This window comes from Loxodonta africana, chromosome 23, assembly GCF_030014295.1.
Source record: "Loxodonta africana isolate mLoxAfr1 chromosome 23, mLoxAfr1.hap2, whole genome shotgun sequence".
In the NCBI taxonomy this organism is placed as follows: domain Eukaryota; kingdom Metazoa; phylum Chordata; class Mammalia; order Proboscidea; family Elephantidae; genus Loxodonta; species Loxodonta africana.
In genome coordinates, this window is record NC_087364.1 from 68,785,845 (window position 1) to 68,813,166 (window position 27,322).

Here is a 27,322-nt window from a genome sequence, read left to right on the forward strand (position 1 = left end):
CCTAGGGAACCTCTCCATTCACCTTAGTTGTTCCATCTGCAGCACCTGGGGTTTCATGGGGTGGGGGGTTTGAGTCAGATAAGGAGATACTTTTCTTGGTTGACTATACTCTTGCAACCACCATCCTTCACACCCAAAAAATACAAAGCCGGAGCTGTTACCCATCTTCCACAGTGGGTAATTAATTCACGACGTGTTCACTGAGCCATTTGGACTGTAAAAATAAGCCCTGTGAAACACATAATTGACAGTTGGGTTTCTTATCTAAGCCAGCCGGCTTTCTTTCAGTCCGGTTCCTTGGAGACATTGCATCCTAACTTTTTGGAGTCCAGGCTTTATTTTCAAGTCAAGATTGCCTCCATATTTCCAATGTATCTTATGTTTTATTTGTTGTAAAGGAGATACGTGCCTTGACAGTAACCCTGAAGATTGGAGAGAAGTGCTTATTTAAACTTTGTTTAAACCCATGCTTTGCCTAGGCATGAAAAATAGGTTTTCACTGGTAAGGCAACTCTGGCTGTATGGTAAAAACCATTCTCCGATAGAAGGAATGAAGTCTGTGAGGTGAGACCAGAACCTACAGCTGTCCTGTTCCCCAACAGGCTTTCACCTAAAAGTTTAAGCTTTCATTGAACCTAGCCCAGAACCGTTATTTCATTGGAAATAGCAAGATGTTGGCATTCTTTTCATTAAAAAAGGGGTTTCACTCCTCAGCTGTGATAAATTACAGCTCCTTGTAAAAAGGCGGCATAAATGCTAAATTCTTTTCCTTTGAAAATCCATTGTCAGAGTAGGGTTTGTAGGAATTGCACTACCAGTGGTGAAAATGAGTTTCTCTGGTTTTTTTTTTTAAACTTTATTTGTGGTTATTACGGGCTCATGGATTTTTGTTTATTCAGTATTTTAAAGTGCAGCACACTTCTTTGTTTTTGATGTTTGAGTATTTTTGGCATCCCATAGTTGGCCAACAGGAGACCCTTGAAGCTCTCTTCGTGTCCTGTTGACATGACACCATTTGTCTTAGAGTCCCTTCTTGCTTTCTGGCATAAATATCGCAGGTCACCTGGTGGTTCCCTGCCTCACTTCTGCACTCAGGCATACCTCTAAAGAACGCTTGTTCCGTCTAGTGAGGAGTGGTGTGTAGAACGCAAGACCTGGGTGCTGAGGGTGCCATTGCTACAGGGATATCACGATTTTTATGCCCCACCAGTGGACAGGTAGATACGTATTTTGCTGTGTGTGTGTGTATATATATATATACATACAACTCTGCTGGTACAATTGTTAAGAGCTTGGCTGCTAACCAAAATGTTAGCAGTTCAAATCCACCAGCCTCCTTGGAAACCCTATGGGTCAGTTCTATATCGATCTATATCTATACAATATAGATACAGACATATATTAAAAACCCCAACCTGTAGAACTGCCCCGTAGGGTTTCCAAGGAGCGGCTGGTGGATTCAAACTGCCTACCTTTTGGTTTGCAGCCAGATGCTTAACGACTGTGCCATCAGAGCCCCGTATCTGTCTATCTATCCATCTATCTCTCTGTCTCTTTCCCTCCCTCTCTCCCTATCTCTCTCTGTCTATATCTATATAAATTATATTCCCGTTTTCAGTATCATTAACATTTCCATTTAACATGAAGTATTTTTAATTAACCTGTTTGATTTGGTTTAGGTCATTTCTCTTACGTGAAAGATCAGATGATTTCTTTTAGCGTGGACGTGTGTACTCACTTGCTTTATCCTGCTACAGACACGTCACAGCTTCAGATTTACAGCCCTATGTTCCTGAGAACATTAAAACTGTGTATTTATTTCTTTATAGTTTTTTTTTTTAAAGAACTTTAGAATATATCCTACCTTAAATGAGTCTTTCAGTGGTTAGGTTCATTGTTTCAGTTTGTTTTTCATTGTAGGGTTTGATTTTTTCCCTTTTGGATCTAATTTTAGATTTTGAATATGCCAAACCTTGGTAAGTTCAAAAGTCAAAATTATATAAAAAGATATCTTCAGAAGTCTTATTTCTCTCTCTGTTCCTTCACACTGTTCCCTTTACCTCATCTTCATGTTACTTTTTCTTTTGTTTCTAGTTTTTCTTCCTGTTTTTATTTTTGTGAAAATAAGCAAATACGTTTATTTTTCCTTCCTCCTTGCACAAAAGTTAGCAGTTTGTATATACTGTTCGGTACTTTGGCTTTTTCACTTAAAGTTATATCCTGACAATTATTTGGTATTCTTCACTCCTTTCTTACAGCTGCTTAGTCCCTCATTGTGAGGGTGTGTTACAGTTTACTCAGCCCGTCCCCTATCGATAGACATTTGTAGTTTCCAGCCTTCTGTTATTACTAATACTATTCCATTAAGTTACTTTATGTAAGTGAAGTTTTGTTTCTTTGGAGATACAGTTTCAGGATAGATTCCTAGAAGTGAAATTGCATGATCAGAGGGTAAAAGCATTAAGTGTATTTTTTTTTTTAATGTTTAAATTTATGGAGAAATTGAAAAGAGTACAGAGACTTCCCATATCCACCCTTTCCCCCAGTTTCTGCTGTTATTAACATCTTACATTAGCCTAACACATTTGTTAAAATTAACGGACCAATACTGATACATCATTATTAGCGAAGCTCCAAAATTTATTCAGCTTTACTTGGTTTTTACCTAATATCCCTTTTCTGCTCCAGGGTCCCATCCAGATACCACATTACATTTTGTAGTCATGTCTCCTTGGGCTTTTCTTGACTTGTGATATTTTCTCAGACTTTCCTTGTTTTTGATGACCTTGACAGTTTTGAGGAGTACTGATCAGCTATTGGAATTGTCCTGATGTTTTTCTCATGGAAAGACTTGGGTAATAGGCTGTTGGGAGGAAGACCACAGAGGTAAAGTACCAATTCCTCACATCATCTCAAGGATACATACTGTCACCATGATTAATGACTGTTGACGTTGGCCTTGATTACCTGACTGACATAGTGTTTGCGAAGTTACTCTACTTTCTCCCCACCACTGTGTACTTTACCCTTTGGAAGGAAGTCACTATGTGCAGCCCACATTAGTGTGGAGTTACACTCCTCCGCAATGAGTGCAGAGTAGGTCTGTAAGTTATTTGGAATTTTTATGCACGGGAGATTTGTCTGCTCCCCCTCATTTATTTATTCTAAACATTTATTTATATCGGTATGAAATCACCAATATTTATTTTATTTCTTTGGATTATAATCCAATACTACTTTATTTTATTGCTCAAATTGTTCCAGCTTTGGCCCCTGGGTGCTTTTTCAGTTGGCTCCTATGTCCCTTTAACACACTCCATCCACGTGATTTTGTTTTTAACTAATTATTATTATTTTTTAGCCTTCTCTTACTTTCTGGCACTATAAGATGTTCCAGACTTACCTTTATATTTCTTGCCCTGGTCCTAAAGCCAATCATTTCCCCAAGGAGCCCTGGTTCCTTGTCTTGGAGAATGGTATTAGAAACCAAGATTTGGGTGCCTGGCGTGCTCATTGCTACTGGGGTGTCATTCTAGGTCCTCTTAGTTGACAGAGCAAGGAAAAATATATGCATGTATACTGTCTTACGTACGTACACGCATATATAAATATTTCTGTATATAACCGTATGAAAAAAAGAATTTTTTTTTTTTTTTATCTATGTTGGGCTTGTACAGGAGTTCTTACTGATGTCTGGTAAATGCATTTTTCATTTTTTTATACATTGTCAGATTTCCTTCTGTCGTGTAAAAATGGACGAGACCTACTCAAAATTATGAGAGGGCAACTTTGGGAGGACAGGAAGATGGGGAAAGTAAGATCTTGGTGAGAGGGAAAGGAGACGTGAACATTTTGTCTTCACTCAACTTTTCTATTTCCTAGTCAGTTTTAGTAAATATTGACTCCTGCTTGAATTATTGTGTGATAAAACTGCTTGTAAAAATCTTTAATCTTCATGGATCTTAGTATGTATGTGTATGTCTACATTGGGAAAGTACAAAAGTATCTGTTAGAAGCTCTTGCAGTTTAGAGACTGGTTGTATATATTCTCATTTTTGCTTGTCCTCATAAAAACCGCCTGAGGTAGTTGGGTTTTTCCAGTTTAGAGATTAGGATGAGAAAATCCTCAGGGGTTAATATGACTTTACAAGGGACACATGGAATGTGGAAGGATGGGAAATTCCATGCTTGACTTCCTGTTCTCGGTCCTGTTTGCTTTATAAAATATCCAAACTGCTCATATCCAGTGAGGGTCCATTGTGTGAGGTGGGTTGGGAGGAGGTCTGAGGGGTGCATCTAAAAGCTCTGTGTTCAATGAATTTTTGTTTGTGTTGTGTCTTGCAGATCTATTGCTTAAAGCTTAAACAAAAGAAGTTTAAAAAAAAAAAAAAAAACAGCTTCTTGTGTGACTTAGAAATTCCTTTTTGGGATAGACAGTACATACCCAAGGTATAAAACACGAAAGGCTCCAAAGGGATTAACGAATCTCCTTCCTGCCACACTGTCCTTTTTTGCGCTGTCTCCCAGATCTCTCCTTACAGGCTTCAGAAGCAACAATTGTTACCCGTTTCTTGTGTCTCCTCCGGAGATAATATTGTTTTACATACATGTGTCCTTTTCAAGAAACTAGAGTTTGTTCCCTACCGGGTTTATAGTAGCCTGGTTTTTGAAAACGAATCTAAGCTGCTGACTTTTTAATGACTTCTTTATAAAAGCCAGGTCTTTTCTTTTTTGCAGCATTGGCTGGAATGTTAATTAAAAAAAAAAAATGCTTTAAGTTTCACAATTGTTTTCAGACAACGTGTTTATAATCTTCCAAGTGAGATCCCCGGAATAAAGGGGCTCCAAAGTCAGGTTCAACATTCTATTATTTCGGAGTCAAAGCGTACATAGAATATATCAGTAGGATTGAAAACACAGTTACCGGTCAATAAATTATCAGTTGGAATGTTGTCCGGAGAGTAACATAGCTGAAGTGAATAGGTTTAACTAAACGAATATATCATTTGTCAATTTTAGTTTTTGATCCCCAGAATAGTAAAACAGGAGTGAGTCCCAGAGCAGAGGAGCTTGGTGATGGTTCTGCCTGGTCCCGTAACGTGTGAGCATTTCTGTGTGCTTAGAGATTTTTGGTCTAGGGTTATTCTATGTGGTTATCTGGCAATGTAATGGTCTGTAGTATTGGGTATTCACGCCCTAATGAAAGACTCTTAGCCGTCTAAAGGGTCTTCATAAGTACAAATTTTGCAGCAACAGCATTTAGGAACTCGCTGCAATTGGTAAACACAAGGCTGCTTTAATGGTTGAAACTTTACTCAAACCACAGCTGATCACGGAATTAAATTCCCAGGCAAAGTGAAAAAAGGAAATGTGGTGTCTTTATTTTGGTCGGGGCTTTCTCCCACCTATGGTGTAGGGGAAGCTGGGCGAGGAGTGAGGGTGATGAAACGCCCAGTGTAGTCACTTAAACAGCTCTGATGTCTGAGCTTTGGCGGGGGGGTTGGCAGTAGGCGGCTTTCCCCAGTGCCTCTCCTCCCTTTTTCTTCCTTTTACCCAAATCCTCAGGAGGAGCTTTCGCTTTATTCTCCAGGTGGTCTCATTGCCCATCGAGAGCATCCTGCCTCAGTGGTCTGGCTTATTGGCACGCAGGGATGTGTTCTCTACACCAGGAAGCTGAGAGCGCTGGTGGTCTAGTTGCTAAAGTTCCTTGTCATAGCACTTCTCTCCTGGGGCAGTAAAACCTGTGGCTTGGTCTCAGATGTGGAAGGCTATGGGGACATCTCCTGAGGGCTTAATAAGTGCACCAGTTTAAAATTTGTAAAAATACCCCTGTTATTCCATGATAAGACTATTGCACCATGGCCAAGGCTGCTGCTCACTCAGCGTGTTTAGAAAATTCTGGAAAGGTTTGAGAAATTTACCACTTGATAGAAACTCTGGTGCTAACCAAAATGTCGGCAGTCGAATCCACCAGCTGCTCCTTGGACACCCAGCAGGGCGGTTCTACTCTGTCCTATAGGGTCACTAGGAGTCGGAATTGACTCGATGGCAGTGGGTTTGGTTTTGGGTTTATCACCTGATAATTATAACAGGAATTTCAAACAGTCAGTTATCTCTTGCCCATGAAAGGAGTTGAGCCTGTGTGGCAGATGCTGAGGGCGTGTCCCTCCCTCAGGAGGAAACCCCCAAAGCTGTAGTTGTAGAAAGAAGCTGGTGGTTGTGGTTGATGTGTTGAATAAGAAATTCATGCTCTAGGGGCTAAATTTGGAGTCTGTGGTCGATACTCACCTTGGCTGGAGATGCATGTCCAAGGTTGATAGAGTAAAAGGACTACGGGGAGGGGGGAACCCCCACGCTAGGGTTAGCGTGTTTACATTAGAATGCAGGAATTGGAGACTTATAGCCGGGGTAAAAACCGAGAAAATAGTCAAGTGCTATTCCTTTCAGGGAGCCCTGGTGGTGCAATGGTTAAGAGCTTAGCTGCTAGCCAGAAGGTCAGCGGTTCAAGTCTACCAGCTGCTCCTTGGAAACCCTATGGGACAGTTCTACTCCTTCCTGTCAGGTCATTATGAGTCGGTATCGAGTCGATGCCAGCGGGCTTTTTTTTTTTGTTTCCTCCAGGTGCAGGTACTGCACAGCAGCATAAAAGGGAGAAGGGTGCAGTTAGGAGTTTTTATGCAGCCTTTGGACACAAGTCTTTTTTTGCTCATATCAGCCCCTCCCTTGCCAAACCCTCTTTCCTCCTGTTTGTTTCTCTGCCTGAGACCTCAGCCATCTGTTTCCTCAGTTGGTGGCTCTGGTCCCTTTTTACCCTGAAATCTTCAAGCATTGACTATTGCACAATTGTTTAATTAATTGTATATGGCCTTGTAATAGCCCCTGTCTTTTTCGAGGTAGTGCCCCCCTCCTTCCTCAGCGATATCATTCATTCCATGGTAGAATGCCCGTTGCTCACAGCAGCTGGACACACCTGCACTGCTCTCCTAGGCTTCCTTCCTGCCCCCCGCCTCCTCCTTGAACTTCACAGAGGGACAGACTGTCGGCGGGCAGCAGAGGGCAGCTGCCCGCCTCACTCTGCAGCCGCAGCAGGCACATGTGGAAATTTCTCTGCAGCAGGCAGTTCTTGCCTACCTTCCTCCAGTCTTGGCCTGAGAGATCCTACTTTCATGTAAGGTCAGTTCCTCTCCTTTTCTGCGTTCTTCTCTGCCTGGCCCTGTAAAATGTGTGAGTTTGATTTCTTCCGAACACTTCCACTGTGCCAGTCTCATTTCTAAGCATGTTACAACTCAATTCTCAAAATAACCCTTTTGCCTAACTACGATTATTAGGCCCTATTTTACAGACAAGTAACCCAGGCACCCAGAGGTTGAGTGACTTTCCCAGGGCCCCAAAACTAGCAAGCGGTTGAGACCAGGACAGGGACGAGGCTCCAGAACATTGCTCTTGACCACCACCAAACGAGTTAGTGCTCGCAAAGGGCATGGAGGAGGTCTGGGTGCTCCTTGAGTGTGCAACCAATGCTGTTCCTCTACAGAATAAACCTCTCTGCCCCAGGACTGTGTCTGCTAGGTACCTCCGTTGGCATACACACGTTCTATGAGGCACTTACGTTCACGCCTGTGTCTGTGATGATCACATACGGTCACGGTCCCCACACCTGTTCTTTAACTGTGACACCTTTCTGAGCCTCATATCGGTGTATCCACCTGCCTCCTAACATATTTTCTCGTGACTATATCTTGACACCTCAAATTCAGCATGTTCAAAACTGAACTCAGAGCTGGAGAAGCCTGAGTAAGATGGGTGCGTTGTATCAATGTCAGTATTCTGGTTGTGATACGGTACTATATGGGAGAAGTGGTGGCTCCCTGGTAGAATTCTCGTCTTCCATACAGGAGATCCAGGTGGGATTCCTGGCCAGCGTACTTCAAGCGCAGACACCACTGGTCTGTCAGTAGGGGGCTTAGGTGTTGCTATGATGCTGAGCAGCTTTCAGCAGAGCTTCTGGCCTAAGATAGACTAGGAAGAAAGGCCTGGCAATCTACTTCTGAAAGTCAGCCAGTGAAAATCCTATGGATCACAATGTGTGCGGGGTCCCCATGAGCTGGGGGCTGACTCAGCAGCAGCTAACAACAAGAACAGTTTGCGTTAATTTTACAAGATGTTTCCATGGGGGATAACTGGATAAAGGATACGTGGGCTCTGTTATTTCTTAGAACTGCATGTGAATCTACAGTTATCTCAAAAAGTGTAATTAAGACAAAAAGTTAATAGAAAACAAACTGAGCTCAGCCCCTTCAGTCCTCTCCTCAGCCGTCCCTCTAGTCCACGTCACAGTTGACCGCATCGTGATCCACTCAGTCACCCCGCTCAGAAATCTCTTTCCTTCACCTCCAACATCAGATTGGTTATTATTCTACCTCAGTCACCCCCCTGCACCCCCCACCCACCCATCGTTGTTGTTAGGTGCTGTCAAGTTGGTTCTGACTCGTGGCAACCCTGTGTACAATGGAATGAAACACTGCCCGGTCCTGCACCATCCTCACAGTTATGTTTGAGCCCATTGTTGCAGCCTCTGGGTCAGTCCATCTCATTGAGGGCCTTCCTTTTTTTCGCTGACCATCTGTTTTACCAAGTGTGACATCCTTCTCCAGGGACTGATCCCTCCAGATAAAATGTCCAAAGTATGTGAGATGTAATCTTGCCATCCTCACTTCCAAGGAGCACGCTGGCTGTATTTCTTCCAAGACATACTTGTTCGTTCTTCTGGCAGTCCATGGTTTATTCAATACTCTTCGCCAACACCGTAATTCAAAGGCACCCATTCTTTTTTGGTCTTCCTTATTTATTGTCCAGCTTTCGAATGCACATGAGGCAATTGAAAATATCATGGCTTGGGTCAGGTGCACCTTAGTCTTCAACGTGATATCTTTGCTTTTTAACACTTTAAAAGAGATCTTTTGGAGCAGATTTGCCAAATGCAACGATGCATTGTTTGATTTCTTGGCCACCTCCCCTAGAGATAGTCTTAATTTATACCGCTAATTTTGTCATTCCCTTGCTTAAAACCCTTTGGTGGCTTTTAATCCTTTGTGATAAAAGACCAAACTCCACAGCCTGTCACCACCTGGGTCAGTCATCTGGACTGCTGGTTATAAATGCAGGTTCCTGGACCCCACTCTAGACCTGCGAAGTGAAATCTCTGGAGCTGGACCGAAGTCTGTATTTTTAACCAGCGCCCCCTGGTGATCCTTTTTTGTGCTAACGCTTGAGGACCTCTGGCCCCTGGTGACTTTCTTAGCCTCACTGGCAACCCTTTTCTCTACCGACCTGCATTCGTGCTACATTACCTGTAGTGTCACCTGCTGCTGTCTCTGTCTGTGGAATGCCTTTGTACCTTCCCCAAGACTCTGCTCAGATGCCCTCTCCTGTGACCTGTGGCACATCACAGCACTGATCTCATTGTTGTCAATATCTGTCCGTGTGTTTCCCTCCTTGGAAGGTAAATCATCTCAGGTAGGATCTGCTTTCTCTTCGTCTTTGTAGCTCAGACCTCAGTGGTTTCTGGCCCGTAAAACCGATGGCTTTTGTTTTGAGTTGTCACATTGATACTGAAGTTACAGTGCTTACTGTTAAAAAAAAAAAAAAAAAAGAGTTCTTTTTTTTTTTTTTTTTACTGTTAGTGTACAATAAATAAAAGCAGAGTGAAATGGCCAGTTAAAAATAACACAGTGAAAATTACTCATTTCCAGACAAAACCAGATACTTGGTGTTTGCCACCAAGCACCAGTGTTGTACAGGCAAACTCAGTGTTAGAGGAAAACTGTTTTAAACATAAATGTGTTTAAGTAATTTATTACAGTAGAGCCTTTTCGGTGCTTATCATCCTCTCGTCCCCTCTGTGGCCCTTCCTTTCTCTCTCCTCTCCTCTGGTCACAGGGCCTGTGGTCCTAACTGCTCGTTGAGCGGAGCACAACAGCCCGGTGACCGGTCTGACCTGCTGCCCTCTGTCGTTTTCCCAGCTCACGGTGGCAGCCGTTGGGCCTTTCTTACCCAAGCTGCCAATCAGCACACTTGCTTCCTCTTTTCATTCCCCTAGTGAACGGGGGCTGGGTTGGATATTGTAGGGTTTCTTCGAATTATTTTATAGGATACATCAAATTAACCTTTTGAAGGCTTTTATTATGGGATATCGCAAGTATATACAAATGTTGTTGTGTGCTGTTCAGTTATTCTGACTCATAGTGACCCTATAGGACAGAGCAGTACCGCCCCATAGGGTTTCCTAGGCTGTAATCTTACGGGAGCAGATTGTTAGGTCTCTTTACCTGTGGAGTGGCTGGTGTGTTTAAACCACCCACCTTCTGGTTAGCAGCTGAGTGCTTAACCATGGTGCCACCAGGGCTCCTCACCATTACTCATGGCCTCTCTTATTTCTGCCTCCCTCTCCATGCCCTGAAATCATATATCATTTCATTGTGAATTACATATCAGCATGGAATAGTCTTTCTATCTTACCTCATGAAATGCAGGTGGGTTCTTTTTGGTAGTAAAGTATCTCAAGAAAACATATTTTAAAAATACATAGTAGCTTTAAAAAAAGTATTGACATATAATTCACATACTGTTCAATCCACCCATTTGCTACACCATTGCCACAATTATAGAACATTTTCTTCATCCCTAAAATAAATCCTGTGTCCATTAGCTGTCACTCTTTCTAGACCTAGGCCACCACCAGTCTGCTTTCTGTCTCTATTGAGTTGTCTATCCTGGGCATTTCATATAAATTAAACCATATAATACATGATTCTCTGCGACTGCCTTCTTTCACTTAGCGTAATGTTTTCAGGGTTCATCCATGTTGTAGCATGTGCCAGTACTTTGTTGCTTTTGATGGATGCATGCTATTCCACTGTATGGATATGCCACATTTCATATGTCCATCAGTTGAAGGACATTTGGGTTGTTGCCTCTTTCTGGCTGTGATGAATTATATTGCTATGAGCATTTGAATACAGTTTTTTTTGTGTGGATATCTGCTTTTATGTCTCTTGGATATGTACACCTGGTGGTGTAGTGGTTAAGTGCTGTGTCTGCTAACCAAACGGTCTGCAGTTCGAATCCGCCAGGTGCTCCTTGGAAACTCTATGGGGTAGTTCTGCTCTGTCCTCATAGGGTTGCTATGAGTGGAATTGACTTGAAGGCACTGGGTTTGGTTTGGTTTTTTTATGTACCCAGAAGTTGATTTGCTGGATCATATGGTAACTCTATGTTTAATCCTTTTGAGGAACTGATAGACTTTTCCACAGTGGCTGCACAGTTTTACACCCCTACCAGTAATGCATAAGGATTCCAATATCCCCACAGCCTTGTCAGCGTTTATTATTATCTGTTTTCATAGCCACCCTAGTGGGTATGAAGTGGCATCTCATCGTGATTTTGATTTGCATTTCCCTGATGGCTAATTATGTTGCATATCTTTTTATGTGTTTATTGGTCATTTGTATAACTTCTTTGGAGAAATGTCTGTTTGGATCCTTTGCCCATTTTTAAAATTGGGTTATTTGTCTTTTTATTATTGAGTTGTAATAGTTCCTGACATATTCTAGATCCAAGTCCCTTATCAGATACATGATTTTTAAATATTTTCTCCAATTTTGTGGTGTCTTAGGCTGGGTTCTCTAGAGAAACAAAACCAGTGAAGTGTATATATAAACATACAGAGAGATTTATTGCAAGGAAATGGCTCGTGCGGTTGTGGATGCTGGCAGGTCCCAAATCCATGGTCAGGTGCCAGGCTGGAGGCTTCTCACGTCCTAAGAACCAGAGGTCAGAGAATGAAGAGACGAACAACAGAGCAAGAAAGAGTAGGCTTTGCCAGAACATTTCTTTCTGTCATGAATGCCAGACCCCCATGAAGACTCCTATTCCACTGATTGGCTGCTCCCATCAGATCACAAAGTGGGAGTGATACATAGTATCTCCCAAACCACTGAGCATCCTTGCCTCGGCAAGGGGACAGGTAGCATTCGCCACACTTGGGTTGTCTTTTCACTTTGTTGATGGTCTCCTTTGATCAGGAAAGCATTTTAACAACAGGAAATAGGAAGAAAATGGTGGAAAATATTTCAGTCATTTTTAACGAGTATCCTGAAATGGAGTGCATATCAACTCATATGTACTGAAGTTGTTTTTTGACTCATTCAGTCTGCACCAGAGTCAGGCTGGTTAAATCCTCTAAGTCCTGCGGCTTTGAGAAGCTGGCTGCCTGTTCTCACTATGGAGGGGCAGGGACTTTTTATTGTAGCACTGTAGCCAAGGAAGAGTTTTCGAGGAAATGGGTTTCTCTGTTGGGGAGCCTGTCATCCCTGATTTAAAGTGCTGCATCAAGTGGGGCATCTTAAAGATGTATTGCTTAGTCTTTGGGCTTGGTTGGATTAAAAAAAAAAAAAAAAAAAAAAGCTCTGTTGTATTCCTTTCAGACGCTGAATTTCCTCTAGTTTTGATAAAAGGAAAAAGAAAATAAAACCAGACAGATGAGTCTTCACAAAACCAAAGTTGTGTACACACACACACACACACACACACACACACACACACGTATATATACATATATCCAAAACCAAAAAACTCACTGCCGTCGAGTCGATTCCGACTCGTAGCGACCCTATAGGACAGAGTAGAGCTGCCCCATAGAGTTTCCAAGGAACGCCTGGTGGATTCGAACTGCCGACCTTGTGATTAGCAGCTGTAGCACTTAACCACTATGCCACCAGGGTTTTCGTACTTATATATGTGCGTATATCTATGTGTGTGTGTGTAAAAAACCTTTGATTTTGCAATAGGGTCGCTGTGAGTCAGAGCTGACTCAATAGCCATGAATCTGGTTTTTTATACACAAACACACACATCTACACACACAGCCAGTTGCTGTCCAGTCGACTCTGGCTCGTGGCAATTCCATGTGTGTCAGAGTAGCACTGTACTCCATAGGGTTTTCAAGGCTGATTTTTTGGAAAGTAGAGCATCAGGCCTTTTTTCCGAAGCACCTCTGGGTGGACTTGAACCTCCAGCCTTTTGATTAGCAGCCAAGTGTGTTAACTGCCATCCAGGAACTCATATATCTACGTCTACGTGTACGTCTACGTGTACGTCTACGTGTACGTCTACGTGTACGTCTACGTGTACGTCTACGTGTACGTCTACGTGTACGTCTACGTGTACGTCTACGTGTACGTCTACGTGTACGTCTACGTCTACGTCTACGTCTACGTCTACGTCTACGTCTACGTCTACGTCTACGTCTACGTCTACGTCTACGTCTACGTCTACGTCTACGTCTACGTCTACGGGTGTGTATGTGTTTATTTTAGAAAACAAAATTCAGCTTTTGCACGGGCCTTTTGTAGCACATTGGTTAACCGCTGCTTCTGGGTGAATTAAACCAAAAAACCAAACCAGTTGCCATCGGGTTGATTCCGACGCATAGCGACTCCGTAGGTGAATTAGTAGTCACAATACAAAGTATACTAGAAAGGGAGTTTGTTGGCACTTTCCCTGTCGCAGCGTCTGAGCATTGGGAATGAAGTGATGGAGGTGAAACCGGAAATGAGGAAGGTTTGCGTGGAGATTTGAGGGGCAGAATAATTGCGGAGGAGCTAGATTTGATGGTTATTTTGGGAGGACCTTATGGTATACTGAGTCACGACACAGGTGTTGACTAGGTGCAAGGCAGGCATAGGTTTATGTGATGCATGGGATGGAGGAGATCCTGGCATATGTAGGGAAGGGAGAGAAATCTCCATTAGGTCGTAGGGTGGTGTCCAGAGACTCGAGAAGGCTACATGCTAGCTGTGACATTTGAATTGGGCCCATAAAAATTTCCAGTGGTGACTCCAGGTGCGTGAAGAAGGTGTTCTAGATAAAGTACTATAAAATGTGTTGGGAAGAAAGCAGCTTGAGCTAGCCGATAGACAAGTAAGTAAAGCTAGGTAGCGTTTGAAATGATTTTAATTCCTAGCTAAGGAGCTTGGCTTTCGTTCGTTGGGGATTGCAGATCTGTTGAAAGTTTTGAACCAGGGAACTAATATTGATGCTTCTATGAATACTTACTCAGAGCTGACCATTAGCCAGGCATTAAATTCCAGAACCAAAAACCCGTTGCCTTCAAGGCGATTCTGACTCATAGTGACACTGTAGGACAGACTAGAACTGCCCCTTCGGGTTTCCTAGGAGCCGCTGGTGGATTCGAAGTGCTGACCTTTTGGTTAGCAGCCGAGTTCTTAGCCACGGCGCCACCAAGGCTCCGGCATTATATTAGGCGTTGCATATTAACTCAGCTGAGACAGAGCCAGAGTCTAACATCAGGGACAGCAGGTGCCATGCATTGAAAGTCAAAGTCTAGCTCCCAGTTTTCTTTCTATAACCTTTTTATGCCATAATGATAATGAAAGCTATCACTTGTTGACCAGCTTGCCATCAACTTGTATGGTTCTAAGTGACGAATCCTTACAGAAACTCTGAGGTGTGTATATTATTTATCTTCATTTTTACAGGTGAGGAAATTGAGACTTCACAGCAGAGGTTGACTATCTTGCCCCAGGTCCCATGGCTAATGAGTGGCAGAGCCGGGCCATCTTATTCCCAAGCCTTTTCTACCAGTAGCACTGAATACGTGCTGTGTTGCAGCTTGGATGATGTCACGCCTCCAGGGCTCCTTCTCTGTTGATGTTGAGCCTTGCTGGGCTTCTCGTGCCTATTTGCCTCCAGGGCGGATCTTCCTCCTCAGCCATCACGCTTCCAGCTCTTAGTAATACTGCAGGTATTCCAGGCCTGGAAGGATCTTCTTTAACATAACTTAGTACCCTTATGGTGCCACCCGTCATGTGTTTATTGTTTATGTGTTTTTCACAGACGGGGTGGGTCATCTCACACCTGTTTCATGGTGCTCCTTGAGCTATGGGACCTTGAACAAGCCCATGGTGCGCCATCTTTAAAATGGTAGCTCGGACTGCATGATCCTGAAAACCCCTTCCTGTTGGGCTTTCTGTTCTTGGGGCTAGGCTCTAACAAGACAAAACAGTGGCTCTGGGATGGTGGGTGCTAGGGAGAGCGTTATCAGAAGGACTGGTCATTAGTTTCACTCCTGGCCCGTGACGCCGCTCTCAGTACACGTTCGTGAACTTTCTGATCCTATGGCTCCACAGACCTTAGGCTCTGCTTAGCAACAGCGAACTACAGATGCGGCCGTGTCCTCTGAGTTGCTTGACTTTAGAAATGCTCCCATCTCAGAGCAGCCTGCTTGACCACTCGCTGCGTGTTTTCATCTTTTTCCCTGTGATCTTTATCCATTCCTTTTTTTGTCTGTCACCTGAAGCTGGGCCCCCATTCCAGAACAGTTAACTCAGCATCTGTAGGGTGGGCCCTCCGCACTGAGAACCATAGCCTAAGGCCAAAGGAGGCCTGTCCTGCCACTCTTCCTCTCTAAAACAAAACAAACAAAAAGCCCAGTTGCTGTCAGTGGATTTTGACTCATGGCGACCCCGTGTGTGTCAGGGTAGGACTGTGCTCCAGGGTGCTGGATGGCTGATTTTGGGGAAGTAGATCGCCAGCCCTTTTCTCCCATTCCCACATTGTGCTGCACTTTATTGCCAATCTCTAAGCATGAGAGGTGCCAGTGAACCCTGATAATTTAAAAGAGCACCTTGGCCACATGCTATTTCTGTTTTCAACGCAAATTTTATGTGCATCCTGTTTTTTTGTCCCGATTCACTTGAGACTGTGTTGTCCCAGACCTCTGAATCTGGTTGATATGTCCACTTGGTGCCAGGCCCATCCAGTTAAAGCTCAGTATTAAGCATTCAGATTGTGGGGTAGCAAGTTCAGTCATTTAAAAAGATATGTGTTTACATAAAGATTCCAGCACACATAAAGGAAAACATATTGGCAGGAAATATATCAAAATGCTTAATGATTATTTCGGGTTGGTAGATTACTGATGGATTTTGTTTTCTTTTAATATCTATATTACAATTTTCTATCATGAGCACGTGTTTCTTCTATATTAAAAAAGAAAAAAAATCTCGAAAAGAAAATACACCCAGACAGAGTAGGGGTGGGTGTACGCCTGTGTTATTTTTAGTGGTGGAGACGTATCTTTTTCTGTGGGGTATTGAGAATAGTACCGCACTGAAAATGAGTTAATAGCAAGGTTCAGCAGACAAAACCTAGGATTCGAATCCTTGTTATTTTTGTTTTTGCTTATTGTAGCTAAGCTAAATGCATCCCGTCTGTAGAGCTGGCCTTTGTTTTGTTGAACCAAGTGACTGTCATGAGATTATTAGTCCATAACAGGGGCACAAAGAAATGATGACACCGATGGTTTATTCTCTCGATTTTAATGCCAACGGGTTAATTTTAATAGCAGCATCTGTCATCAGCGGCGCTTTTGGAAAAACTATTAATCGGGGAGCAGAATGCTGACCTCGTATATCTGCTCATCTTTTTGCATTGGTTTATTACTGGAGTTTAACACATGCATTTGAATTTTAATTTGAAATGAGGCATAATTAGAATAAGTGGTTTACATGAAAACTTCACAGGCGTTATCTCTGGCTAGGTTGTCAGGCACTTTTAACAGTACTTAAAAAAAAAAAAACCTGAATCACCAACAGATGTTTACTTTCTACTCTTTTGTTAAAATAGATTTCGTTAAAAATAGGAGGACGGGCGAACCTGCTGGCGAAGTAACAGGAGGACTGTGTTGTGTGGTGGGGTTTCAGTGGGGTGGTTTCTTTAGAAATGCTGTCTTGCTAATCCTTGGGGAAGTTTGGCTACGAGCGTGCAATTATTACATTTTTATCCACAGAATGGGCTAAAGTTGGCATCACAGCCTTCTCGGTTGCCAGGGGCAACATGCTGATTTAATTTGTGCCCCCATGGCCGATATCTCTGAATAATTTCAGTGGTTTTTTATTTTAATGTTACCTTTTCCCTTTCCTTCCTAGCCCCCTGCCTTTTGTCACCTCCTCTTTGGATTAAGTTCTGAGGCCGCCCGTGTCGGCTGGAAGGGTGGAGGGCAGCTGGGCCCCTGCCCCCCGTCACCTCCTGTGGGGAGCCCGGGTCAGAATGTGGCTCTCACGGGTGCCGGCCCTCTTACAGATTGACAAAAAAGAATCCATCTTAATTAGGCATGTTTGAAACCTGACTTGGAGCCTGGAAAATATAGCCCAAGAATGCTGCATTTGGGAGACTTTGAATTCTTCTGGCATATGGTTGAGGTTTCTCAAAGTGTTCACCTCCGCGGTTCTGTGTCCTGCTTGCGCCTTTGATGTCCCTGTTGTACTAACTGTTGTTTAACGTGGAGGATCACCACATGGACCTGGTGCGAGTATGGGCATCTTTTCTGCTCCGTGAAGAGCCACAGAAGGACAGGGAAGAGCTGGCCAGTACCCCCGCTGGCTGCTGCAGGGTAGCCTCATCACACTAGTGAGCATTACTTAAGGGCTTTGGGGAAGAGACACGTTTCTGAACAGTGCTTACACATGCAAGAAGCATTTTTATGTAAAAGGTGTTTGTTTTATAATAAGTACATCCCCAAGATAATCAGAAGAAAAAAAAAAACAAAAACCCGTTGCCATCAAGTTGATTGTGACTCGCAGCAATGCCATGTGTTTCAGAGTAGAACTGGGCTCCATAGGGTTTTCAGTGACTGATTGTTTGGAAATGTGTTGCCAGGCCCTTTCTTCCAAGGCACCACAGCGTGATCTCATACCTCCAACCTTTCAGTTATCAGCTGAGTGAGTTTAAATGTTTTTGCCACCAGAGACTCCCAAGGTAATCACAGACGAGAAGAGAAAGTGTGATCCAAGATGTAACACAAGTATGCGCATTGTGTCCAGAAACTCTGATCATCTTTTTCTTTCTTTTTGTTTTTAAACGCAGAGTGGACGCAGATCTCTACCAGGTATCTTCGAGAGCAGTTGGCCAAGATTTCCGACTTCTACCACATGGCCTCCAGCACGGGCGACGGCCCTGCCCCTGTGCCGCCTGACGTGGAGCAAGCCATGAGGCAGTGGGAGTACAACGAAAAGCTGGCCTTTCACATGTTCCAGGTGAGCTTTCCAAAAGAACAAGACCGGGCAGGGTGCTTTTAAGAAGAGAGCAAAATGCCTCATGGTTTAGTTTTCTAGGAATTAAGTTGTACTGTTATGTTATACTATGATTTTTTTTTTGTTACGTGAACCAGATGCAAAGAAAGTCTTGACGTTTCTCATCTTGACTTGTGTTAAAAAAGAAGACATTTGCCATGAACAACAGCTGCTTTGTTTTACATACTGAGCCATAGCTCTCAAATGATGCCAGCCCTTTTAAAGCTGTTAATTTGTAATTAAACTATTTACACATAACCCTTCCAAACCTTTATTTTGCAAAATTGGACATATTTGTTCAGAAACACCATTGTGTGGCTGCCTCCTGCCTCCTAACAGATCTCCTTTAGAGTTTCCTTATTCCAGAGAGAGAGAGAGGTCATCTTAATTTGGTCCTGCAGCAGTTTTAAATGCAAACAGAGTTGGGGAAGCAGTAGGCACATTGAGGAGTTCACCAAGTTCTCATCCAGACAGGCTGATGTGAATCGTGTTGGCCAGAAGAGGGCGCTTGTGCGGATCTTTGCCTCAGTCTTCATTCCTGGCAAGGTGGAAGGAGAGGTGTGTGAAAGCTGGAGTGGTACTGCTAGCGTAGACTTCCAGTGCCTGTTACCTTGATCAAAGAGGAAGAGGGGAAGAATGGATGTGTGATTTCTCAGTTTTCCCTGTAGAGCCTATTTATGATATTCCAGGGAGCTCCAACTAGGAAAAAACACGGTCCTTTTGGGAAATAATCTTTGTTAGCTTTTAGGTCAATAAAACTAACTCCTACCAACCCTGGTTCCGTTTAGCAGAGGATGGCTTTATGTCTGCACTGAGCTTTTATGAATTTTACCGAGTGAAAGACTTAGTCTGCAGCTTTGAAAAAGTGTCTGTCGTTTAGTTACCAGCATGTTTAGTACTTTTGGGGGATTAATTTCTGTGTAGGAACACTGAAATCCATATCTCTTTTAGAGGAAACAATTAGGCTCTAAAGCGATGAATCTAATTGGAAAATTAATGGGAACTTTAATGAGTTTATTGTATTTTAATTTTTCGGGTAGATTTGTTTGAAATATGAAACTGACCCTAGTATATATGGGTGTGGAAACGTGGCATGGTTATGTAAACAAAAGCATCTTTAGGGTGGATTGTTACCTGGAGCCCTGGTGGTGCAGTGGTTAAGAGCTCGACTGCTAACCAAAAGGTCAGCAGTTCGAACCCACCAGCTGCTGCTGAGAAACCCTATGGGGCAGTTCTACTCTGTCCTCTAGGATCTCTGAGTTGGAATCGACTCAATGGCAACTTTTTTTCCCCCTCTTATTTTTTTTTTCTATTATTTTTATTGTGTAGTCATTGGAAATCATGTTCATGAAGATTCTTTAATATGTGAATTATGGTACACAACTATAATGCAGGCAGTACCTGGATTAGAACAAGTTCTCTAAGTCTGTCTTTAAGTCTAATTTGTGTGTAAGTCGAAACAGGTGAGGGTTCATCGGTTAGTCAGGTGTTTATCTTAGCACTTGTAGCGTACCTTTCTCTGCATAAAAAACGTTAAAGAAACACTTGCAGATGCACTAAAACATCTTTAACGTAGTAATACAGTGATAATAACAATTATGTCTTGATGCACATTGCAAAGTAGCGCCTGTTTGTTATTATGAAGCATTGTATGTCCCTCACCTTTTTAATAGAATGGGCTTTATGAGGCTTAGTTTGCAACTGGGCCGTTTGTAGGTAGGACGTTCATAACCTGGGCACTGCCTGTATGACATGAAATAGGTAGGTGTATGCATAGAATGTCAAAGAAAGAGTTATTTGTGTATGTGTATATATATTTAAACTGTGAAGGCAGTAGACTAAAAATGTTTTTAGTGCTTCTAGCAAGATTAGTGATCTCAGCAGGAGTTACACCAGCTTTACAGGACATTTTGGAAATTTGTGTGTGTGGGGAGGGGGAGGTATTGGTTTTTAGTTAGTCATGTTGGAATATTTATACATTATTGTGTTATAACCCCCCCTTTTTTCTTTACAGAGCGGTTAAGTCATCCTGATTTTTAAGGGTATATTTTATTGGTAGGGTATAGAATCTGGAGTTCACTTTGGGATAGTGAAGGAGGCTATTTGTTAAAGAGGGCAGTGGGTTTTGTGGGATTTTCAACCCTTGCTGAGACGATGATATGATAGGTGCCTTTGTTCTTTGTAATTATCACTCTTGGCCAGGTTTCCTCCCAAGAGCTTGAACACACCTTCCGCTGAAATCTATCCAAGGGCTGGACATGCCCTGGGAGTGGGAAGGCTTCTGAATTTCATTTCTTAAGGAAGTTTTTTTTTTGTGGTCAACGTAGAATGAAGTGGGTTGCCAAAATGAATAAACAGACAAAAACCGCTAGTCCTTAGTTTTGTTTAGACTTTGTACTACAGTCAGTGAGACCTTGTTTTACTACAGGGACAATGGCAACATCACTAATAAGAGCATTTAAGTATAACAGTGAGCACTCTTTCTAGAATTTTAGTTGCTTTTGTTTTAACATAGTTACTATAACTTTTTTTTGTTGTTGTTGTTCATTTAAGGAAGGAATGCTAGAAAAACACGAATACTTGACATGGATCCTGGATGTTTTAGAGAAAATCAGACCAATGGATGACGATCTGCTTAAACTCTTGTTACCGCTGATGCTGCAGGTACAGTGAATATCACCTTGAGCCAGTGACTTCATAGGCAAGAAGTGAGCCTGGTAAGGGTGATTAGGTAAGGAAGGGTGAAAAAGGAAAATTTTTCTCCTGAAATGGAAGGTAAACATCTTTTTTGCTATAACAGATGAGTGACAGAGGCTTCTAATAAGTTTTAGCAGGCTTTCACATCAAGCACCTTCATGGTTCCTGTCCACGTGATTTTCGTAAGGAATCCCTTCCCCACTGATTTTCCCCTCGCTGAGCTAAGCAAGCAGCTTTTTTAATCCTGTCTTCCTGCTCACACGGATTTCTCTGAAAACAGAAAGAATCATCTCTTTTAAGGATATAGAGGACCTGTTACATTCTTTTGACCTTCTTTGAACCAGTGGGCGTAAGAAACTTCTTATATTAGTGATTCGTCTCAGATCTGTTCAAATTTAAATTATCGGGTTGAGATTTTTTTTTTTTTAAATTTACATTTTCTTGGAAAGGTGACCAGTGTGTGTGTGATACTTCAGACAACATAAAAGGGTATCCAGTGATGATCCAGTCCTTTTACCCCAGGTCCCATGTCCTGTGTGTCCTCCCTGAGATGGCCATACTTGCGCTTTCCACCGTGGTAACCATCAGCCACATAGTGGGAGCCCTGGTGGCACAACGGTTAAACACTTGGCTGTTAACCGAAAGGTTGGCGGTTTGAACCCACCAGCTGCTCCTCGGGAGGAAGATGTGGCTGTCTGCTTCTGTGAAGATTTACATTCTTGAAGACCCTAAGGGACAGGTCTGCTTTGTCCTACAGGGTCACTCAGACTCGAGATGGACTCAGCGGCAGTGGTTTTCTAAGTGTACAGTATGCATTGGATTTCGACTTGCTATGAAAGAAATGGAAACCCTGGTGGCATAGTGGCTAAGTGCTACGGCTGCGAACCAAGCAGTCAGCAGTTCGAATCCTCCAAGCGTTCCTTGGAAACTCTATGGGGCAGTTCTACTCTGTCCTACAGGGTTGCTATGAGTCGGAATCGACTCAACAGCAGTGGGTTTGCTTTGGTTTTTTGGTATGAAAGAAATAATGTATTATTATTTTTTTTTTATCTCATTAGTATTTTTTATATTGATTACATGTTGAAATGACAGTATTTTGGATATCTAGGGTTAAATAGAATGCTTATTCTTTAAATTTTGCCTGTTATTTTTTAGTGGCTACTGGAAAATTTAAAATTATACATGTGGCTCACATTGTACTGGACAGTATTGGTCTGCACAGTACCTATGAGGGTTTTTTTTTTTTTTATGACAAGAAGTCTGTATTGAAATGGCTCATTAACCCAATAGCATAAACTGTGACTCAGTCTATGCTCTTCTCCTTCTCAGTATTCGGATGAGTTCGTTCAGTCGGCCTACCTGTCTCGCCGTCTGGCCTACTTCTGTGCCCGGCGCCTTTCCTTGCTGCTGAGTGATAGCCCCAATCTCCTCACTGCTCACTCGCCCCACGTGATGATAGGACCAAACACCTCGAGCATCGGGGCGCCCAGCCCCGGTCCCCCCGGCCCCGGCATGAGCCCCGTGCAGCTAGCCTTCTCCGATTTTCTTTCCTGTGCACAGCATGGTCCCCTGGTGTATGGACTTAGTTGTATGTTGCAGGTAAGTTGGTGGCCCTTGTTATTTTGTGTTAGGATACAGAGCTGGAAACAGTGGGGTTGGGAATAGCACCTCCAACTTTACTGTCACAGGTAGTTTTTTCCTCAGCCAAACCATTTGTAGGTGAAGTTTTAAGTTTTCCTTTCCCTATGTTGGATCAAGCTCAGGGTTCCCAGGTAGGGCAGATGGATTGGGCCTGGCTATTAACCGAAAGGCTGGCGGTTTAAATCCACCCAGTGGTGCTGCAGAAGAAAGGCCTGGCAGCCTGCTCCCGTAAGATCACAGCCATCGCAAGCCCCGTGGAGTGCAGTTCTTTGACACACCTGGTGTCGCTGTGTGTGGGAGCTGACTTACGGCAACTTGTTTGGGTTCAAGCTCAGATAACATTTGTTGCCTCCATCTGTTATGTTGTTGGGTGCCGTTGAGTATATTTCGACTCCTAGCAATCCCATGTGACAGTAGAACTACCCCATAAGATTTTATAGTCTGTGATCTATATATGGGAGCAGATTGCCAGGTCTTCCTTTTGGGAGCTGCTGGGTGGGTTCACACTAAGAATCATTCAGTTAGCAGCTGAGCGCTTAACCATTGCACCACCAAGGCTCCTCGTTGCCTCCATCTAGGAAAGAGTTAGGTATTGTGGTTGTCCTTTATCAGGAGCATTAAGCAGTTCATTGATCAAACATCCTTGGTGGAATCCGCAGAATAAGTTGGCTGTGGCGTGGTTCTTCTGGAAAGACAACTTCTCCAGGCAGTATTCTTTGGCTTCCTCAGTTCATGTTCTGAGTTGGTTGCCTCTGCTCTGTGTTTCTCTGAAATCCAGTTCAGTTGTCTGGCTCTGTTCATTTGTCAAGTGTTGTTTGTGCAGTCACTGGAAAGCCAGTGTGTGCGGGTCACTGGGCTGACAACTATCAGGAGTGAGATTCAGCCCTGTCCTGGAGGAGCTCGTGGTTTAGTGCTGAGTCCACAGTTCTCGAGCCCTTCATGTGTCCTGATCCTTACTGAGGAATTTTGAGACAGGAGTGGCCACGGAGACACAGCCTTTACTTGGGTAGAGTTTACTGTGTTGTTGGGAAGACAGATTCGTGACTAGGTAGTTGCCATATAACACAACAAGGCCGATGGAGGGAGGACACCTGGCTAAAGAAATTGAGAAGTGGAACTTGTAGTGTACGCTTGAATTTAGGGATGTGGTTCTGAGCTGGGTCTTACGACATGAGCAAAGAAGAGGTGGTGAGGGTGTTCCGGACAGAGGGAACAGCGTGGGGAAAGTCCTGAGGCTGATCAGTCATCTGGTGTGCAGGGTGGTGGGAATGGAGCACAAAGTATGAAGCCTGTTGGGGGTCAGGGTCTAAGGCCCCCCATGGGCCCCATGGAGACAGAGGTGTTGGTGGGCTTTAGGAACTTGTTGTTCTTCATGTCTGCCACCCACAAAGCTGCCTCCTGAGAATTTAGTTTTTTATATTTACGTTTTAGAAAAAAAAAGAAATATTGTGTCCATTCTCCAAGCTCACATAGTTTGCTGTTGAGTGGCAGGGTTGTGTAATGGTTAAGACACACACTTAAGAATCTTTACAGACCTGATTTTAGCCCCTCCTCTGCCACTTAGTAACTGTAACCTTGAGCCTCGGTTTCCTATATAAAGGGAGAACAAAAATAGTTCTTACCTCGTTACCTCGTAGCATTAAGGTTATGGTGACTGAAAGCCCGCAGGACAGGGTTCAGCGTGAAGCAAGTGTATGACTAAAGTGAGCAGAGTGTTTAATCTACATTTAGGAGGCAGTGTGTGCTGGATTCAGGCCTAGACTGATTACTAACCTCATCGGTAGTGCTTATTTCTCTTCGGTAGAATTAGGGAATAACAGTACCCACTTCATGAGGTTGTTGCGAGGTGTCATTGAGATGGTTGTATGAAGTGCTCAGTGCAAGCTCATTTGAGTGAAAGATCTAGGACAGGGGTGTAGACAGACTGGAGCCTGCGGCTTGACTCTGGCGCATGAGTGAGAATGGTTTTTTAGAGGGTTACTAAAAAAGGATCCCTGGTGGCACAATGGTTAAGAGCTATGGCTGCTAACCTAAAGGTCAGCAGTTAAGATCCACCAGCTGCTCCTTGGAAACCCTATGGGGAAGTTCTGCCCTGTCCTAGAGGGTCGCTATGAGGTGGCATTGACTCGACAGCAACAGGTAGTGGCTTGAAAAAAAAGAGAGAAAGAAAAGAAAAATATGTGACAGAGACCATATGTGGCACTCAAAGCTTAAAACATTTACTCTGTGGCCAATTCTAGGAAAAGAATTGGCTGCTGACCCCTCAGCATTTGCGAAGCTGCTTACTTGCTCACTGCACCGTTAGGTGTGAAGACTGCATCAAAGTTATTGAGATATTTTTTGTTTTTAAACAATTCCCTTTAGATTTTATGACCTTAGAAATTGCACATTTTAATTGCATCTCTCTCTTTTTTTTTAATTGCAAGACTTTTCATGAGAAAAGACTGTGGTGTTAAGTGATGATTACTGCGTTTTTATTAATTTCCTAGGTTTCTTATGCTGGGATATTAGCTTACGAACCAGAATTTTCCGTAATTTCTCCATGGCTGTACTTTTCCCTTTTCAAAATAATAATTCTGTCAAAGTTGAGTCATCACTTGGAAAAGTTGAGAACGAGGGTAAGAAGCTTGTATTTTCAACTGAGGAAACCCCATAATACAGAAACAGAAGGTGCAATTCTCAGAGCTGTGCTCACCGTTAGGCTTCTCCTTGCCTCTCAAGTGTCTGGGTTTTCCCGCTTCGTTTCCAGACCGTCACTCTCTGTTGCCCAAGTGCCTTGGTGTGGAATTACTCTACCAACGAAAACAAGAGCGCGAACCCAGGCTCGCCCCTGGATCTGTTGCAGGTGGCCCCTTCCAGCCTGCCCATGCCGGGTGGGAACACGGCTTTCAACCAGCAGGTACACACTCTGTTTCAGTGGTGAGACGGATGTTTTCATTCTTGGGAGGCATCAGGGCAGAGTGAGCCAAGCCCAGGTTGTAGCATCTCAGATGTTGGGGGTCGTTCACAGCTCTACCCCAAACTCTCTGGGTGACCTCAGGGAAAAATTCAGCCTCTCTGACCCACACAAGTGTATGAAGTTGCTATCTTTCTTTTCACCCTCTTGCTGGGCAATGCTTGCTAAGATCTCCACCACCCAGACAGTAATTACTATGGTGGTTCTAATGTATGCCACAAGTCCCGTAGCAGTGGTCTGTGGTATTTAGTGTTAGGTGTTTTTATTAGTGCTGAGTTATTTGGTCCAAAGACTTAGAAAATTTGAACCACAGGATCATGACTAATACTTAGAGCAAGGTCACTCTCTTTTTACCAAGCAGTTTTCTTAAATTAATAAAACATTACCAGTTGCTTTCACTCCTAGGAGAATGGTTCAAAGAAGATACTGTAGACCTTTCACTTTTTCATATCGTGACCTAAAAAAAAAAAAATGCGCTTGTTGAACATTTTTTTGCAAGCGTTTATTTTCATGAGCATTTATTATCAAAAACTAATATTGAATCACCACTCGAAAATGTTTAAAACTACTTCGTGAGCAACAGGCTGAGTCTCCTAGAAATGTAGTCAGGATGGTAGTTTAGCATGGGATACTCTACTCAAGCGGAAAAACCTGACAGGATCTTAGACAGCGACAGCTTTCCAAGGACAAGTTAATTAGAAGCGATTATCTTTCAGGTTCGAGCGAGGATTTATGAGGTGGAGCGGCAGATAAAACAGAGAGGCCGAGCCGTGGAAGTTCGGTGGTCTTTCGACAAGTGCCAAGAGTCAACAGCAGGTACAGGACACAACAGGATGAGCGGTTGGGATGCCGGACTTCATGCCGTGCGTCTGATTCTTGTAAATCACCTCACATGAATAAAGAAGGTTTTCGACAGAGCCACCTGGTGAATTTTGAGGACGTTCCTCCATTTATGTCCTTTAGGTCTTGGCCGTATGGGATGTCAGGTTTGCTTTTGTTGGCAATTCTTTGACAGCCAAGAAGTGATACTGTTTTAAAATGCTTTGTGCCCCCACAGGATGCTGGTTTGTACTGCACTGTGCTTCCCTAACCTCTCGCTGGATTTTTGTTTCTAGGGGTGACCATTAGCCGGGTCTTGCACACACTGGAAGTCTTGGATCGTCACTGTTTTGACCGAACCGATTCCAGCAATTCAATGGAGACGCTTTATCACAAGATATTCTGGCCAAACCAAAACAAAGACAACCAAGAGGTAGTTAACATCTCTTTTTTTCATTTTTTATTTTCTTAGCATATGTTTCTTTTTTCCCTTTCGATAAATCCTGGTAAAGTCTTTTCTTTGAAGTGCGGTATCTTACGAAGATGTCAACACTCTGAAATCATTCTCCTGTTGGACAAAAATGACCTGCCATTATGAAAATTAAACTACCATCAGACTGGTCTACCCAGATCTTTTGAGTGGGAAGACTTCTCTTGCCCCTTTTACCGTGAATTCCTGTCACTTAGTTTTGAGCGGAATAGCCTTCATCTAGTGATTGCATTTTATGCAATTGTTTGGCTTTGATGTTGGAGGGTGTATTGCAACGTTTAGCTCATCACAGAGTGGTGAGTGAATACTTGTGGTCACGGTCTTTGAAAATGCCTTTGTCAAATTTTATTTTGTCTTTCCTAGCAGTAGATTGTTTCATTGACAAATTCTTTTATAAACATAGGATTTTTAGTTCCCCCCCCCAACCTTATTTGGGGGTAAATTATATGAATAGTTTATCTGTCTTTTTTTCACAATGAAACTTGTCTGTGGTGTGTCCAGTTTGTGCTGGACACAGGAAAGCAGAGGTGAAGTTTAAGCCCTGATGGTGCAAAGGTTAAGTGCTTG

The 27,322-nt window shown here is 43.1% G+C and overlaps 1 protein-coding gene across 16 annotated transcripts in view; it reads left to right on the forward strand.

Annotated features, from left to right (window-relative positions):
• Positions 1-27,322, forward strand: part of MED12L (mediator complex subunit 12L) — a 352,938-nt gene that overhangs the window by 69,959 nt on the left and 255,657 nt on the right. For 12 of the 16 annotated variants that reach the window (XM_023555393.2, XM_064275606.1, XM_064275598.1 and 9 more), the window contains 7 exons: positions 17,947-18,116; positions 20,706-20,816; positions 22,179-22,448; positions 24,980-25,108; positions 25,240-25,389; positions 26,163-26,262; positions 26,562-26,698. In XM_023555393.2, the coding sequence (XP_023411161.2) occupies positions 17,947-18,116; positions 20,706-20,816; positions 22,179-22,448; positions 24,980-25,108; positions 25,240-25,389; positions 26,163-26,262; positions 26,562-26,698 (1,067 nt within the window). Of the gene's footprint in view, positions 1-1,876; positions 7,174-17,946; positions 18,117-20,705; positions 20,817-22,178; positions 22,449-24,979; positions 25,109-25,239; positions 25,390-26,162; positions 26,263-26,561; positions 26,699-27,322 lie in introns of those variants that run through there. The other 4 variants (XM_064275604.1, XM_064275607.1, XM_064275608.1 and 1 more) reach the window with 2 other exon arrangements.